Below are 19,142 nucleotides of genomic sequence, written 5' to 3'. Positions count from 1 at the left end.
CAGGCCTGATGATCCAAGGCTCAGGTGACTCCTCAGTGCCTCCTTGTCACCTGGTCTCTGGGGGTACTGATGGCAAAAAGCTCTGACTGGAAATGACAGGAGATCCAGAAGGTCTCCTCAAACTATAATGGCTCCTAAACCAGGAGACTGAAGTAGAAGAAACCAAACTGATCACCGACAGCAGCAGCCTAGATCCTACCACAGGCTTACCGAGGCGGGTCTTCCTTCTGACATGTCGCCAACATGTCAGAATTTTAGGCTGCATAGCGCACCTGCTTATGTTCTCCACAAAAGAAGAGGACTGAGCTGTGATAGACTGACCCAGAAACATTTTGGCAGCTAAAACCTTAACCTACTTAAGGAACATTGCAGGCGAACAAACAATTCCCCTATAGTATAGATGATTATCCTATCCCTACAGATACTTGCCAGTTGAAAAGAAGTTGCATCTGAATCTCAAGCTGGGTACACACTAGACGATAGGTCGTCCGATCCGGCGGATCAGAGCGACATATCGGGCACATCTAGTGTGTACTCACTATATCGCTGACGCTGTTGCTCTCTTGCACATTGTCAGCGACATCCTCAGTCAGACCTGCATGCAGGTCCGACAGGCGATATCTTTAGCGGAGACCACGGCCTCCGCCGTCGTTCAGTCATCGGCAAGAGTGTATGCACTTGTCGATGTCGGCTACCCCCGCTGCCGATGTTGTACACACTAGACATCGGCTAGTGTGTACCTGGCATCAGGCTGCAATCCAGAAAGCAGAGATCACTAATTCTTTAGTGATCTCTGCTTTCTGGATTGCAGCCAGTCAAGTCCCAGACCAGCATCAATAACCACATCAACCAAATAATTGGATGCCTCCCAGATGTGTCCAACCAATATCTGTGAAGACCTGAACTGTCCTCAATGCAGCATTCCAGAATGGACTGACCACTATCCCACCGAATGGTTGACCCAAGCAGTGGTGTTTAGGACCCTAACGTCATAGGGCTATAAACCCTAAAAGGTGATCGCACAGGCCACATCATCCCTGAATAAAAAATATAGTGATCGCAATCTGTGCAAGATCTAGAACCTCCGTACTGATCGGATTCACTCTTCCATATAGCAAAAACCACCAACTGAGGAAAGAGATGGGAGGAAACTGTTACTTATTTCCTCCGAACTGCGTAGCATGCCTAATTCCACATCATCCTGGTTGTGTAGTCCCTATCTCATGGACCGCACCACTTCATCGTCATGTGGAAACCAACACAGGAGTCCCAGAAAAATGAAAAAATCTGCGAGTCAACCTCCTCAAATAGGAGTATTCAGAATCTTATCACTCTCCAAGACTGTACCACAGCAGGGGGTCTAGAGTTGTAGTAGCCTTCTTCTAGAAGGAGGAACCGAAACCAGAGCTGATCAAGCAGGTGGTGTTCTCAGGCTGGAAAGTCTCTAGTGGAACCACAGAGGCAGGAATTGCTTAGCTAAGTGCCCTCAGTCCTCAACGATTCTGTGGAGAGGAGTGCAAAGCTGGATGGGCCCAGCAAAAACACAGGACCAGCCGCATCCAAGCTGGATCAACTTGGCGATATGCCACCACTAGAGGTCTGCACCCCCAGAAAGCCCTCAACCTGAGAAAGAAACTCCTAAATCCATTACTCTGATTCCACAGGGGACACTGGAGTCAAGACTGTGGGGTATAGACGGGTGTAGAGTGAAGCCAGCACTTTAAAAAATATAGAAGTGTGACTGGCACCTCCCCCTTTTTGCCCCACACCTCCCTATTTATAGAAACTGAGACGAGAGGAGACGGAGAGGAAAAAAAACCTCTAGAGAAGGAGGAAGAACAGAACAAACAGGAACAGCAAAACAACAACAGCAACAATCTGCAATAACAGGCTGTCACGCCGCAACAACATGAGGCAGAAAGCAGCACAGGGTGGGCGTCCACTAAATTGGAAGCTGTCTCGGTCAGGGCCCCAAAAACTGTACAGGGTCTGGAACCTATCAAAAATACTACCGCAGCTGAAGATGGCATCTCCTTCTGGGGTCCAGCATACAAATATGGCCATTGTCCATTAGCTATATTCTCCCAGCCACCGATGCCTAGCGTGGGCCACCTTGTTAAAGCCGTCGTCTGATCCGCATCCCAGGCTGGAGCTCTGGTCCAGAGGCTGACTAGGACTTCCTTGTGAAAATTTTCCCATGCTGCTGCGCCCGATGTCGTAGGTAATGCTAGTCACTAACTCAAACAGCATTAAATCCCCTGAATCCTCCCCCCCCCCAAATGAACCCTCACGGGGAACGTGTAGTGGTACTGATCGGTACCCTCTCACACCGCTCCTGGCTTCGAGTTCCCTGCAGAGAGGCGGGACATAGAGGGGGATCGGTTCTACATCTCGCAGATTGAGGTTATAAACCCCTGGGGCTATAGTTATGAATGTTACACTGAATGTTAGGGACCCTTTTCATTTTCAGCTCCAACCTGCTGAGAAGCGGTGACTTGCTGCATAAATATAGCCCCTGGTCTTTGCCCTCTATATCCTCTGGCATACAGTGTCCCCAAATTGGCTGAGAATGATTACTTTTCTCTTTCATTTGGAGCATTAAACTTGTTCTTGTAACTGGAATATATAAAACAGTAGATTATGTGTATATGAAGATCAAAGTTATCACCTGGAAGTTTATAAAGCCCTTATAACCATTCTAGCTCATTGAGATGTATTCAGGGAGCAGCAGGATAAGTCACCTAGCTCGTATTCCCCATGCTGCTCTATCTGCACAGACTCAGAATAGAACTTGTAGTAAGAGAGGGCAGCGTTATTGGTGCAGTGGAATAAAGAGGGGATATCATATAGCACGGGAGTATGCATTCAACTAAATAACAAATCCAATGTCTTCTTCACGTACTGGATCATAAGGTTCTTGAACCGAGACGAGAGATCCCTTTCAGTCCCACCTCCACCTGCAAAGTGACCGAGACCTAATACCGGATTACCCGATTCTGAACTCTAAATTCCTTTAATGCTACCATGCTTTTGATTTTTCTACAGCCTACATCTTACTTACATCTTTGTTTTACTGTATGTACCATCCCCCACAAGAATAAACTCCGGATCCTAGCAATGTAACTCCTAATGGTTACATAGCTCATTCTATGTCCACATCTATACTAGAATCCCCACTAGAAGTGATGACAGAAGTCTGGATCCTAGCAGTGTAGCTCCTAATGGTTACATAGCTCATTCTATGTCCACATCCATACTAGAATCACCACTAGAAGTGAGGACAGAATTCTGGATCCTAGCAGTGTATCTCCTAATGGTTACATAGCTCATTCTATGTCCACATCTATACTAGAATCCCCACTAGAAGTGATGACAGAAGTCTGGATCCTAGCAGTGTCTCTCCTAATGGTTACATAGTTCATTCTATGTCCACATCTATACTAGAATCACCACTAGAAGTGATGACAGAAGTCTGGATCCTAGCAGTGTCTCTCCTAATGGTTACATAGTTCATTCTATGTCCACATCTATACTAGAATCACCACTAGAAGTGATGACAGAATTCTGGATCCTAGCAGTGTATCTCCTAATGGTTACATAGCTCATTCTATGTCCACATCTATACTAGAATCACCACTAGAAGTGAGGACATAATTCTGGATCCTAGCAGTGTCTCTCCTAATGGTTACATAGCTCATTCTATGTCCACATCTATACTAGAATCCCCACTAGAAGTGAGGACATAATTCTGGATCCTAGCAGTGTCTCTCCTAATGGTTACATAGCTCATTCTATGTCCACATCTATACTAGAATCACCACTAGAAGTGATGACATAATTCTGGATCCTAGCAGTGTCTCTCCTAATGGTTACATAGCTCATTCTATGTCCACATCTATACTAGAATCCCCACTAGAAGTGATGACAGAATTCTGGATCCTAGCAGTATAGCTCCTAATGGTTACATAGCTCATTCTATGTCCACATCTATACTAGAATCACCACTAGAAGTGATGACAGAATCCTGGATCCTAGCAGTGTAACTCCTAATGGTTACGTAGCTCATTCTATGTCCACATCTATACTAGAATCACCACTAGAAGTGATGACAGAATCCTGGATCCTAGCAGTGTATCTCCTAATGGTTACATAGCTCATTCTATGTCCACATCTATACTAGAATCACCACTAGAAGTGATGACAGAATGGGTCCTAGCAGTGTATCTCCTAATGGTTACGTAGCTCATTCTATGTCCACATGTATACTAGAATCACCACTAGAAGTGATGACAGAATGGGTCCTAGCAGTGTATCTCCTAATGGTTACGTAGCTCATTCTATGTCAATATACATAATAGAGTCCCCACTAGAAGTGATATCAGAGTTCCCCACCCCGAGCACTTAAGGAAAAGGTTACTAACCGCACACGCTCCATCTCATTGGCTGTCTTCACCACAGCAAAGGGCTCTCGCCGGCTCCAGTCCCAGAAATGGATCTCATTGGCAGTGGCGATAAGGAGCAGCTGGACAGTGGGGTGGAAGGCCAGAGATGCAATGGCATTGTTACTATCGGTGAACCAGCTCTCGCTCCCACCCTGATAGGAACAAAAATGTGGGTCTGTTAAAATGTAATCCCAATGAGCCCCCCCCCCCCTCCAAAAAAAGCAACAAACAAAATTAAGACAATTCAAATTACACAATTCTTTCACTCACATCTATAGGACTAGGAAATTTTTTTATATATATTTTTTTCTCTGAACACACTTGAGGGACAATGCTGACCTTGTGCTATAGAGGGCGCTGTTGCAGGAGAAGCCACCCTTTTGAACATGGTTGCGGATAGATCCCCTTCAGCTACCGGACGGTCATCAGTTACTATCCACGTGAACATAGAGTGGAAAAAGTATCCTGTGGCGAGCAAAGCGAGCCTGCGAGGGTACAAATTTCTACTAATGGTGGCCAGATACTACAGTTGAGACAACATAACAGCGCTGTCAGAGCATGGGACCACACTTCTGCCCTCCGGGTCCTTTAGCTGAAGGGGAACTAGTATCAACCATTATAACATTTCAGAACATGTTTGCAGCCGCCCCCTCCCCCCTACACACCCTCATCCAAACGGAGCTCATTTTAATTAATTTTAGATTCCATGGTATGGGGAAGTAAGTTCTTATTTTTTGCTTTCAGTATTTGTACATTACACTTCTGCCCTTGTTTGAAAATAAGAAATACTTATTGTATACTTATTGTATATGCCATTTGCTGTTTTACAAACGTAACAGCTAAACTTATAAATACGTTCAGAAGTTTAATAAATAGTGGCAAATAGGAGCACTGTCTTTTAATCATAATTAATGTAGAGGAAAGAAAGCACGAAGACATCCAACGCCACACTTCTCACAGTTAACGACTAAAAGCTATAAGGAACACTAAAGTTCTTGGTCACTGGACTTAATGCTGGCCACAAAATACCTGAGCTTCAAAGAGATTGCAATAAGATCAACATCTCATTCATCCGGATCAGAACGGATTGTGTATGCCAGATAATTGGGTGGAAACATAAACCACCTGACTCCCGTCACTGTATGAGCCATCATACAACTTGGAAGTGCTGACTGCAAGGCATTGCTAGCTGAGCCCAGAGCATCCGGCCTGGCCGCCAATTAATCCTGTCTTGATAGGCAATGTCGCTTTACGAGCAGCATCTCATCTTATACACAGGAGAAAAAAAACACTTACATGTAAATCCCATATTCGCACTTCTCCATCAAGGCAACCGGATGCAATGAGGCCTGGGATAGTGGGGTGAAAGGTCACGCACCACGGTGTACGGCGATGGCCCACAAGAGAATGTATGCAACGCCCGGTCTTCACCTCTGTAATGTAGATGTTGTGATTGACGTGAGTGGATGCCAGCAAGGTCCTGTAGGGGAGAAGAGGCAGGGGTATTACTGATGGCATAATACAAAGTTGTTTACAGTGTATTCTGATAATAAATGGTCACAGAATTGGGCAGCACAGATGGTGTAATGTTAAGCATTACTGCCTCGCAGCACTGAGGTTGTGGGTTCGACTCCCACTCCAGCCCTAATGGAGCATACACACGGTCAGATTTGTCAGACTTGTCAGATTTGTCAGATGAACGACTGAACGACTGGAACGATTTGAACGATTTTACCAAAGTTTTGAACGATTTGAACGATTGAACGATTTTTGACTGCATTAAAATGAATGGAATCGTCCAAGTCTGACTGCAAACCCATCAGATGTCAGATATCGTTATCTGACAAACGGGAACGCGCATCGTTGATCGTCCATCGTTCAGGCATGTCAGATATGAACGATTTTCCTTCAGATATGAACGATTTTTAAATCGTTATCGTTCATATCTGAAGGAAAAATCTGATCGTGTGTATGCACCATGACTGTGTGGAGTTTGAATATTCTCCTTTGATCGGCCAATATATCTGGTGCCCGTTGGCCATTGTGTACCAGCGATATGTCTGAACTACGTCGTTCACAGACATATCGCGTCGGCTTTGCTGCACAGTCGATGGGCAGATATATGTGTCCTTCAGCAAATGTGTACGGGCGATCAGCCGATCGCCCATCGACGGACAGCGGCAGCTGCAGGGAGGTGGGCAGACACGCCCCCCGGCCAGTGGGACCCGCAGCTGCCTGATGGTCGTTAAGTGTTTATGAACAACCATCATCAGTAGATAAATCTGCTAGGTGTACCACCCACTTTAAGGATCTCCATGATTAAGCCCTGTGACCCAATTAGTACCTCAGTCAGTTTGATTATACCATTTGTGCACAAGTAAGGATATCCTTAAAACCAGGACCGTTAGAGTGCCTTGAGGGCAGAGAGGGCGATTCAGACCCGGACACTAAGCTGCGCTCTCTCTCTCGCTGCCAAAGGGGCCGGGTATGCAAATTCCACGATCGCACTGTCTGGTGTTAGGACGCCCTCTATGTCTTAGAGATCGACGGCTGAGTGATTGCACGCCGGTATAAAGACGCCCACTTTTCTTTCTTCGCACATGTCATCTCCAGGAAGTGTATGATTAATCAGAACCATCGGAGCTGCACGCAGCGCTTGAGGTAGACCCTACACCGCTGCAAGCACTGCAATCACCGCAGGCTGACATACAACCAAGTGACGTGTACAATGACGCCTCCATGCTAATTATGCACACCCATAAAATTCAGTTTTGACGCCCAGACATGCCTGCATTCACAGCACCACTCCCCCGTTCACAAGCACCTTCCCGTTACCACCCACAAACGGCGCTGTCTCTCAAAATAGCGCTCAGTCTTTGTGCTAAGAGTGCACGATTCCCGATCGCAATGACTGGTTCACGCACTGCGATGCGATGCATGCGCAGACGGGCGACAATTGTCCATAGCGTGCGTCCGCGGCTTAGCGTCCGGGTCTGAATCGGGCCCAGAGTTTGGTAAATCCTGTTCTACAGGGATCCCATACATGGGGATATGAGGGAAAAATAAATAATTTTATCTACAACTCATTAAGTACAACTCATTATATAATCACTGAGTAGAGCTGAAGGGGTTAATGCAGAGGATGAAAGCGTAATTCCTTAAGAAGCATGTTCTTGGGCCGATTTGCCAATAATAAAGTGAAACAGCCCCTCGTGATGCGACTGGTCGCGTGAGCCTCTGCTAGGGCCGGTCATCTTTTTTTGTGTCTATTTGTGTGGAAAATGCGTCTAATTCTCAATACGATTGGACTAGGACGCACCAGGAGACTGTCCCATATCAAATTAATCAGCACGCTTGTATATCAGTGCGCCATAGTGCTACCATGCAGCCGCCGCAGCTTTTTCCACGCCAAGTGCCATTTACAGTCTCAGGTGCACGCAGATTATACACGTGTCACATATCACATTAATCAGTACAGTCTCCTGGTGCGTCCTAGTAGCATCACATTACGATTTAGACGCATTTTCGGCACAAAAAGACGCCCGACGTTAGCAGAGTAACACGGGACCTGACGGATCACTCACGCCAGGTACATCACGCTGCGTGGCGTATTGAGGCCAGATGAGCAAGGAAACATCTGTAGCTTAGACAGGAGGTGCGGCATGGACCCGTCAGCGTGCATCAGAGTGCACTGCGCCTGCATGGGACGTGCGCGTTATGGTAACTCCAACTTCATAGAAAACAACATTTTTAGTTTTGTGTGAAGTTCAGACAATGTTTTAAGGAAATTGAGGTCGGCCTGTAATGGGGAAACGCTCTCTGTGTATACCACACTTACCGACTATTGGAGATCACAACATTTGGCTAAATTCTAATAATAAAATAATAAATATACATACATACATACACATACACCCGCCCCGCCCCCAATTGTCAAAGTTCCGTAAAAAGCTTTTTAGCTTTCATATACATTTTTAGCTTGTATGCAGGATGCATCAAATTCATTATTAGACCTATGGCCTTTAAAAGATATTTACTGACAATTAACCTCGGAGCAAAATGAATAATATTCTTCCAATTACTTTATAAATATGAAAAACAAATGAGGCCCAACTCCTACTAATGAAGCAGAGCGTATAACCTGGGGGCGTGCAATGACATTTCACAAAAACTAATTGAGCCCCTTAGGCAGAGGCACAGTGAATGCGGCTCTTATTTGCCGAGCTCCAATCAATATTCTCTGTATATTATTGGCAGGAGGGAAGAACGCTTCTCGGTGACACTAAGCTGGGAGGATCGGTGGCATCAAACAGGACGAGCAATGGTAGAGGAGGAAGTTCACCTGTCTGGGCTGAACGCCAGGAGGAATGTAGAACGCGGACTGTCTGGAAGCTCCACCTTCTGCAAGACAAACACAAGAGGACAACAGTCACAAGGCTTAGTCCAGGCAGTGAGCAGACGAGAGGCGTTCTCGCACACAGCACTCAAAGCTTATCCACCATATGTCTCTGAGTATAGATCACTGTCTGGGGTCCCGAGATGATCCCATCTGAGGTACTTGTCTCCTGCCAACAGAATTCTACACCAAGTACAACAAGCAGAGTAGAAACCACATCTGAGACCAGCGAGAGAAGGTCACAGGGTACTGCGGGATCTTAGTACAACGCTGCTCCCAGTTATAATTCTGACACACACAGCATAGAGGAGTTGTAGATAACAACTGTACAACAAAACACTGCTGACTGCCAGCAAGTGCTGCGTTACACATTGGTGTGATAGGTCTTTGTGCATAACTGCAAATAACGTGCCTAATTATAGCTCCCGGGAGCCGACAGAATGGTCTTATAACGTAGGAGCAGCGCAGAGTTTATAGCCAGGTGTTGCCAATTTTCAAAATGTTCTACGTGTTGAAAATGCGCCAATGCCCACGTAATGCACGCCAATGCACCACCTCTACCGTAACTCCGTAGAGGGCGCTCACCTTGCCTTCCCATTTCATCAAGCGAGTCTTGTCCTCTACCAGACACTGTAGGAGACGCTGGGCTCCCTGCGCCTGCGTTCCCCTCTCTCGGCCCGAAAGGATCCGGACCGCATTCTTTTCAGGCACGACCCTCATGGCACCTCCGGTGCCGTCACAACGACGTCTCAGAACAATGAGGAGGAGCTGACATCCAGGTGCAGGCGGGCAGACTTCATGGAAGCCTAAATGACCAATAGACACAGGAAAGTTAAGATGGTAAACACAGCAAAAGGACTGAATTACAAAGGAAATGATTTAATAAAAAAGGAAATAAGCCTTTTATTTATGGTAGCTAGCCACTGTCACTAACATTATTTATGGTAGCTAGCCACTATCACTAACATTATTTATGGTAGCTAGCCACTATCACTAACATTTTATTTATGGTAGCTAGCCACTGTCACTAACATATTATTTATGGTGGCTAGCCACTGTCACTAACACATTATTTATGGTGGCTAGCCACTGCCACTAACACATTATTTATGGTGGCTAGCCACTGCCACTAACACATTATTTATGGTAGCTAGCCACTGTCACTAACACATTATTTATGGTAGCTAGCCACTGTCACTAACATATTATTTATGGTAGCTAGCCACTATCACTAACACATTATTTATGGTAGCTAGCCACTATCACTAACACATTATTTATGGTAGCTAGCCACTGTCACTAACACATTATTTATGGTGGCTAGCCACTGCCACTAACACATTATTTATGGTAGCTAGCCACTGTCACTAATATATTATTTATGGTAGCTAGCCACTGCCACTAACACATTATTTATGGTAGCTAGCCACAATCACTAACACATTATTTATGGTGGCTAGCCACTGCCACTAACACATTATTTATGGTAGCTAGCCACTATCACTAACACATTATTTATGGTGGCTAGCCACTGTCACTAACATATTATTTATGGTAGCTAGCCACTGTCACTAACACATTATTTATGGTAGCTAGCCACTGTCACTAATATATTATTTATGGTAGCTAGCCACTGTCACTAACATATTATTTATGGTAGCTAGCCACTGTCACTAACACATTATTTATGGTAGCTAGCCACTGTCACTAACATATTATTTATGGTAGCTAGCCACTGTCACTAACACATTATTTATGGTAGCTAGCCACTGTCACTAACACATTATTTATGGTAGCTAGCCACTGTCACTAACATATTATTTATGGTAGCTAGCCACTGTCACTAACATATTATTTATGGTAGCTAGCCACTGTCACTAACATATTATTTATGGTAGCTAGCCACTGTCACTAACATATTATTTATGGTAGCTAGCCACTGTCACTAACACATTATTTATAGTAGCTAGCCACTGTCACTAACATATTATTTATGGTAGCTAGCCACTGTCACTAACATATTATTTATGGTAGCTAGCCACTGTCACTAACACATTATTTATGGTAGCTAGCCACTGTCACTAACATATTATTTATGGTAGCTAGCCACTGTCACTAACATATTATTTATGGTAGCTAGCCACTGTCACTAACATATTATTTATGGTAGCTAGCCACTGTCACTAACACATTATTTATAGTAGCTAGCCACTGTCACTAACATATTATTTATGGTGGCTAGCCACTGTCACTAACACATTATTTATGGTAGCTAGCCACTGTCACTAACATATTATTTATGGTAGCTAGCCACTGTCACTAATATATTATTTATGGTAGCTAGCCACTGTCACTAACACATTATTTATAGTAGCTAGCCACTGTCACTAATATATTATTTATGGTAGCTAGCCACTGTCACTAACATTAAGAGCAACTGACACTTTTGTTACATGGATTTTTACGTAGTTCTATTTGTATAATTAATACATTAAACATAAAAACAAACAATAGCTATCAATGCACATTTACAGAGAAGTCATAATAAACTGTCCTTAAACTGTTCTTATCTCTTATTACAAAGCAATGCACCACTTTTAGGGGTCAATTCAGTAACTCGCTGCGGCTATATGCCGCATTTACAGTACCTCCTGACTCGCGGATTTTTGTTCGCAGACAAGCAGGACTGTAAGCAAAATTGCGCGAGTTGCAGTGCCTCTAACAGTGTGGAAACACCACTGTAAGGACAACTTGCACCCTTTGCACGTAACTGAATCGACCCCTTATAGTCTGTCAGTCTTACTACATTTACTTACGATGTATTCTTTTTCCGATACAAAGAAACACATTTACTCACAATTGTCACTGATTTCCGAGTGTCCATTAGGTGACCTGAAAAACGGAACATCTAGCGTTCACTCCTTCAGGTCGCCGGGTGCTGTGCCCGCACTGAAGGGCATTCACTGAACGTCACTTAGTGCAGGAGACCGACCTCCCTATCTGCTAACATGTGGAACCTGACGAGCGTTGTCAGGTTGACCAGCATGTTCGGCAGACAGTCGGGTTCGGCAAGGACCCAGTGTGAACGCGCATCGCGGGTCTTTGCCGGCTATTCATTACACGACTTTGTGAACAATGCGACCAAGTCCTGGTTTTGGAAGGATCGTTCTAAAAGTCGTGTAATGGATAGGCCCCTTATGTTAGGGAAGTGCTTTGGTCCCGCGGCTCTGAATCAAGAAGTTTGGGAGATAAAACACACAAGATACGCCCCGCAAACAGGTTTACAATCCCCTCTGCCTCGGCCCCACTTTAAGTAAAAGTTGGCAGTATACAGCGTTATGCTCATTCCCAGGCAGCATAAAGAAAATGGTCTTTATACTCTTACCTAGTACAGAAGGCGCAATGTAATAATCTCTTTGGTATACAAAGTGTCTTTTTCTCATTGCTGTCTCTTGCATGGCGTCTTTTCATTGTCATGGCAAAAAAAAACCTCATAGCTTAGGCAGGGCAGTGTTCATTCTAGCCCCCTGCACCTGCCATAACCCGTGCAGTTCCTCTTTCCTGCCTGGGGTGTCGCTCTCTGCTCTGGTGCTTCTAGCACACACATTGTTCTGTATCTCAGCCGTTTGTTGCATAAGCAGAGAGCGACACCCCAGGCAGGAAAGAGGAACGGCACGGGTTGTGACAGGTGCAGGGTGCTAGAGTGAACAGTACAGAGGATAAAGAACCTTCCTCTGCACACACAATATCATTACAGCACCTTTAACGGTCTAATATCAGGAGGGCGTCAGAGCTAATCTAGGGTACAGCTTTGTGTAGGCAAGCTGCCATTTCAAATTTACTGAAAACAAATGTGGTGTAAATGTTTATCAAATACAAAACGGCAATACCCAATGAACCATGGGGCATATTCAGAGGTGGACGGCAAAGGCGCCCACGCAGTGTCTTTGCAGGCAGCGGCCATGCTAACATTTTTCAGAAGCTGCAGGAGGGGTCTTGTGTGAAAACATGCCCACTGCCGGGGAAGGTGCAGCATCGCATCAACTGCGCGGGCGCCACTGGACCCTCAGGTTACTCAGGATGTACGGTGAAAAACTATGCTGCCGGCGCCAGTGAAATTGCGTCCGAGGATGCAGCCACTGTCAACGGCACTCCAACATCCCTCCCCCCCTGTTTTCTAGAACGTACCTCGTCATCGCACACTAACGCCAGCAGTGTGTCAATCATGCTGCGGCTTTGGGTGCACCGATATTCAGAGATTTGCATGAATATCGATTCACTGGAAATTACTGAATCGGCCCCTAAGTGCAATAATACACAGATAGTCATCAATGGGAATATCAATCGTTATTAACTTTGAAACTTTACATCTTAATTTTCCTAGGCATGACTAGCCGATTGGCAGAGCTAAAAGTGTTCCAGTCTTCCACATAACGCAATAGCAACTACTGACATCACTGAGGTACGAGCCACGAAATGACACCACAGTGGGTAGTCAACAAATCTGCTTCACAGGACATGTTGCAGTATATTCATTTTTAACGGTTGTATCCACAGTGTAATCATTAGCCTATCTGACCACTTCCCCTTTGCATTAAATAAACCGTGCTTTCTACATTAACCGATGTCATTCTTAAGTTAAATGACTTGAGATCTGTACAGTTATGCTTATTTCACTAGTAGTCTTCATTATAGCACCCTGCACCTGCCACAACCTGTGCAGTTCCTCTTTCCTGCCTGGGGTGTGTAGCTCTCTGCTCTGGTGCTTCTAGCACACACTGGTCTGTATATCAGATGTGTGTTGTTTCAGCTGAGTGTGCTAGAAGCACCAGAGCAGAGAGCAACACCCCAGGGAGGAAGGAAAAGCTCAACAGTTAGAAAGTACAGTTACGTTCTTTGTATAAATCCCAGATAGCATATCAAAAGGAAGCATAAAAGTTATTTTCAGACATTAAAAAGAAAGTCTCGCAAAAAAGATGGGTGTGTAACAGAATACATAGCACTCGCAGTTCCCAAATGTTTACTGGCTGGGAGTAGACATGAAATACAGTCACAGGACTGTCCCAAAGATAAATGAGTACAGATGTGTCCTCAAACATCTAGCCTCAATACGCCAAGCATCGCCACTTGCCTGGCATGAGTGAGCAGCCAGGTCCCGTGCCACACTGCTAGTGCTGGGCATCATTTTTACTGAAAATGCGTCTAAATCGCAATACGATGTGACTAGGCGACTGTGCTGATTCATTTCATATGCGACACATCTGCGTGCACCTGATCCTGTGGGCGGAGTTCAATTGATTCCAGCCCCCTTTATGCCCGACGGAGTTGTTCAATTATTGCTCCTGTCGGGCACGATTAGCTGCCGGCAAACCAAATGGGTGAAGTGTGACCTGTTTGAGCGCCCAAACTGCACTTCTCGCGATCGCGCCCAGTACTTTGGTTGGGGGTAGCCGTTTTAGGTGGCTAAACCCGACCTCTACGGGCGCGATCAGCGAGATAATCAGAATAAATTGAACAGCGCCCCGCGAACTCCCGTCACTTTAGATGGAAGATCGGGTGCAAGAAAACTGAATTCCGCCCTGTATATGAAGCATGACGGAACGTGGAATGAAAAAAGCTGCAGTAGCTACATAGTAGCACTTATAATACAGATTCAGAGACTCAGTCGCACTCAAATATACAAGTATATCAAATTAAATCAGCACAGTCTGCATTTTTCGGCAAAGACAACACTCGGCGCTAGCGGAGTCTCACGGAACCTTGGGACGCCGAGACGGGCTATTTAGTGTGACTTGAGCAAAGATGTGTAAGGACACATCTGTAAGTGTGCAAATTGGAAGACGCACAGCCTGCCCACAGCGTAGTTACCAGCTATATACGGCTGATGCCCTGCAATCATTTGTTAATAACCGGATATTAGCTGCAATATCACACCGCGTATCGCCAGTTTAACAGCTGTCTCCAGCTTCGGCGTTTTTGAAGATTGCCACAGAGTATGTCAAGCACAGGGGAAGCAATGCAGGTACGGGCTCTATTATCTATAAACCAGCCATCCAGACAGTTCAGAAAACCAGACAGAATAGGTCATTGCTGATGCTCCGTGATAATGCCAACTATAGAGAGGTAAAACGTACTTCTTCCTATAGTAAAGGCGGGTATCCACTACCCGATTAAACAGAGCGATTGAACGATATCATAATCGTTCAATCACTTGTTAATCGGACACAAATCGGGCAGCTTAATGTCAAAAACGACCAGCGAGGCGCGCTCCCGCTGGTCGTTTTTGACATCTATCATCGCCGAATATGCTGGTCAATCTGCCGATAATGAGGTTGCCCATGTTCGGGGATGAGGGAGGGTGCCTACACTGAACGACTGCTCGTTCAGTGTAGGCACAGCAGACTGCGACACGACTGCACGATTACAATGTCATAATCGTTCAATCGTTTCAGTCTGAAGTGGATGCGCACCTTTAGCGGGGCGCACAAATTACACGACAAATAGAAAACTTCCCAAAAAACCTTCACCCCAACGCATTTAGTTCAGTCCATGTATCGTACGAACAACTTCCCTGTGTTTAGGGGTGTACTATTTTTAGACCAGGTACATAGTCTTTTGAAAGGTTGCCCCATTGCCCTGAGAAACCTGAAAGAGCATTGGATAAGCATCTATGAACAAAAACATTTGTATTCATTAATGTACGTGTAGCTAGGGAGGCCAATCCCGGCTGCTTTTTTCCTTCCCGGGATTCGGGATTAAAAACATTCAATTTCGGAATTGACTAAGTTAACGTGGTGGGCCAGCGCAGCGTGACCTCTGATATCACATCACACTGTGCAAAGCCGAGGCTTCCGGGCAGCGCTGAGCAACTGCATCACTGGCTCAGATGCTGGCCGGGCTGTGTGGCTGGAAAATACTAAATAAAAGCCTGAAAACATTAGTCCCGAAATTCCGCGATCGGAAGCTCCAATCCCGGGATTAAAATCCCGCCTATTTTAGGCCCAAAACCCGGGATCCCGCCAATCCTGATCCCAGGATTAGCCTCCCTACGTGTCCCCCATGGCACAACAAATAATGGTCATGTACAAAGATTCTCGTGTCAATAATAAGTGCATCCAACAGCAAAAAGCTACTGATCCTGCAGAGGAGATCACACGTTCCCCTAGATGCACAGCAAAACTTGCGATGTTGGCAGCAATGTAACTTGCTGATATGTATAGAGCCATGCAATGCGACAATGTTCAGCAGCACATCAGCAGTAATTGAATTTCCCCTATAAAGTGCTAAAATTAGGTCTAAAAAGGGTGATAAACTAATATTACATTCAATCTGAACAGAGGGCCCGATTCTGCAGTGCACTGCTGAACGCAGATTCCCGATGGGCGGTAATCTGCGTAGGCGCCAGACCAGTATTACACATGCGCAGTACGGCTCCTGCATGATCACACAAAGTCAGGCAGCAGACTTTCAGTGATTGACAGTCTGGAGGGACGGTCAGTGATTGACAGGGGGGAGAGGGACGAGGCCTGGGTCTCCGTCAGCTGACGGAGATTTCCAGGCCTCTTTCATCTCCAGTGGCGGGCTTGCCTAACCCCTCATCCGACCCTGTTCTGGGCTTTCCATGGATTTGGATGAAAACTTCACAGAGGGGTGGCAATTCGTCTGGGATGCCTAATGGAGTGTCTGGGGTCTCCGTTCGACATCACAGCGGAGTGTGCCAGGCAGAACTTTGACCCAGAGAGCCTGTTCTGGGTCTTCCCACTGGATGGATTTGGACAACATCACATAATAAAGCTTAATAACTTGAAGATGAAACCCGGGCAACGCCGGGTACTTCAGCTCATATACTGCCTTATACGTTTGGGGCAGGTTATACTATAGGTTTTGTTTTAATAAAACTTATTTTAATATTCCATATGAAATTCTGTTTTATAAACCTATTTCAGGTGTCGGTATTTTGCGCACTTGACTGTATACCTTCATTTTTTGCAGATATATTTCTTGCACTTATCACAAGAACGTATTACTTCCTTTACTGCCAGATGCTTAGGACATTAGAGGGTTTTAGGCGTCTGGAATTTTGTTGCACGGATGAATTTAGCACTTTGCACTTTAAATAGTTATTTAATTGAGCCATAGGGTTTTGTGAATATGTACACAAAATTATATAAGGACGTTAGGCGCTCGACATCAGTTTCATTCCTTTACATATAATAGACTACCGCTATTATACTGTTTGAGCTGACACCCATACTGTTGGGGAGTGCTGATGGAGCTTGAGAGTTGCTGCAAAGAGGAATGGGCAAAACTGCCCACAGATAGGTGTGCCAAGCTTGTGGCATCATATTTAAAAAGACTTGAGGCTGTAATTGCTGCCAAAGGTGCATCAACAAAGTATTGAGCAAAGGCTGTGAATACTTATGTACCTGTGATTTCTTTGTTTTTGTTTTTTTTTATTAAATTTGCAAAAAAACTTTTTACACGTTGTTACTATGGGGTATTGGGGCAGATGTATCAAGCGCTCGAAAGTGATAAAGTGGAGAGTGATAAACGAATAGCCAATCAGCTCCCAACTGTTATGTTACAGGCTGTATTTGAAAAATGACAGATGGGAGCTGATTGGTTGGTCGTTTATCACTCTGCACTTTATCACTTCCCAGAGCTTCATACATCTGCCCCATTGTGTGTAGAATTTTGATGACAAAAATTTAATTTATTTCATTTTGGAATAAGGCTGTAACATAACAAAACGTGTATAAAGTGAAGCGCTGTGAATACTTTCCGGATGCACTGAATACACACACTCACATCTCAGTAATAAACCACTGCATCTAGACATGACTAATTGTGACATACAATACAAAGCAAATGAGATGAGATGCATCATCACACAAGTAATTTGGGGGCATGTCCGTTTTACAGGAAGATGAAAGGTAGGAGAACAGTGTCCAGATATACAATACCATTTAGCTGATAATACAGATTTAAAACAGCAATAAATACAAAATAAGCAAAACTAGAACATAGAAAATGACAACCGGGGCTCATAGATTTAGCAAGAAGCTGGAAGTCATTTTAAGAAAAAAATACCTTGCCAACAATTATTATTAACAACAGTTAGTTATATACCACAAGCATCTTCCAGCACACGTGTAATGGGCAGCACAGACGGTGTAATGGTTAGTGTTACTGCCTCACAGCACTGAGGTCATGGGTTCGATTCCCACCACGGCCCTAACTGTGTGGAGTTTGTATATTCTCCCTGTGCTTGCGTGGGTTTCCTCCGGGTACTCCGGTTTCCTCCCACACTCCAAAAATATACTGGTAGGTTAATTGGCTCCAAAACCTAAAAAAAATTAACCCTAGTGTGTATGTGTGTGAGCATGTGATAGGGAACATAGATTGTAAGCTCCACTGGGGCAGGGACTGATGTGAAAGGCCAACTATTCTCTGTAAAGCGCTGCGGAATATGTGTGCGCTATATAAATAACTGGTAATAAATAAATAAATAAATCTTCCGTTGCACTTTATAATTGGTACTAAAACAAGACTGTGTGATAACACACAGGTGAGGGAGCTCAGCTCGCAGGTTTACAGTCTATTGGATGAATGGATTTCTAATCCCAAATATGGTACACAGACAGCACCTGTCAGTCATGCAGGGGCGGAGCAGATGATTAGGAAGCAGCCAATTGGCAGGCCAGCTGTTCCTGCCTGTCCTACTAAGCACATGTCCTTTGTGTACAAACAATGTGACCAAACGACTATTACCTGCACATCAGCCACTTACAAACCAGGGGTGGGAACATCTTGCCACTATTAGTGCCTCCAGATCCTTTATCACAGGGGTGGGGAACCTTTTTTCTGCCGAGGGCCATTTTGATATACAGGTATATAACTTTATTCGCGGGCCTGGTGCAGGCCACGACCCCTTTGTGTAAAGTCACATGGGGGATAGGCCACAATTGCCAGTGATTACAGCAATGCCCGGATCATCCTGAGGATGCTCCAGGGAGCTGTAAGGGCAGCGGTGTGACCATCATAAGAGTGCTCCAGGCGGCACTGCTGCATAGATTCTGGCCGCAGGGTGCCATTCTAGGCACCCTGCTAGCCAGATGAGGCTAGAAGAAAAAAGCTCCGAGGGCCAGACCAAATGGTTCTGGGGGCCTTATACGGCCCCCGGGCCTGAGGTTCCCCATCCCTGCTTTATCACAAGTGGACGCTAAGTCTAATAAAAGAAACTTTTCAAGATCACTAAACCCCAAAATTGAAATACGCAGATATGAACCTTGAAGGTAAAATAA

At 45.0% G+C, this 19,142-nt stretch overlaps 1 protein-coding gene across 2 annotated transcripts in view; it reads right to left on the bottom strand.

The window, feature by feature from the left end:
- Positions 1-19,142, bottom strand: part of AMBRA1 (autophagy and beclin 1 regulator 1) — a 78,552-nt gene that overhangs the window by 55,842 nt on the left and 3,568 nt on the right. For both annotated transcript variants that reach the window (XM_088461497.1, XM_088461498.1), the window contains exons 2-5: positions 9,424-9,644; positions 8,785-8,843; positions 5,739-5,922; positions 4,422-4,594 (exon numbers count right to left, since the gene is read on the bottom strand). In XM_088461497.1, the coding sequence (XP_088317623.1) occupies positions 4,422-4,594; positions 5,739-5,922; positions 8,785-8,843; positions 9,424-9,558 (551 nt within the window). In that variant the 5' untranslated portion in view covers positions 9,559-9,644. The remainder of the gene's footprint in view (positions 1-4,421; positions 4,595-5,738; positions 5,923-8,784; positions 8,844-9,423; positions 9,645-19,142) is intronic.

The sequence above is a fragment of the Taudactylus pleione genome, unplaced genomic scaffold (assembly GCF_031769625.1).
Source record: "Taudactylus pleione unplaced genomic scaffold, aTauple2 ptg001060l, whole genome shotgun sequence".
Taxonomy (NCBI): domain Eukaryota; kingdom Metazoa; phylum Chordata; class Amphibia; order Anura; family Myobatrachidae; genus Taudactylus; species Taudactylus pleione.
The sequence above is the reverse complement of the archived record's forward strand: the minus strand, read 5'-3'. Positions and strand labels throughout refer to the sequence as shown.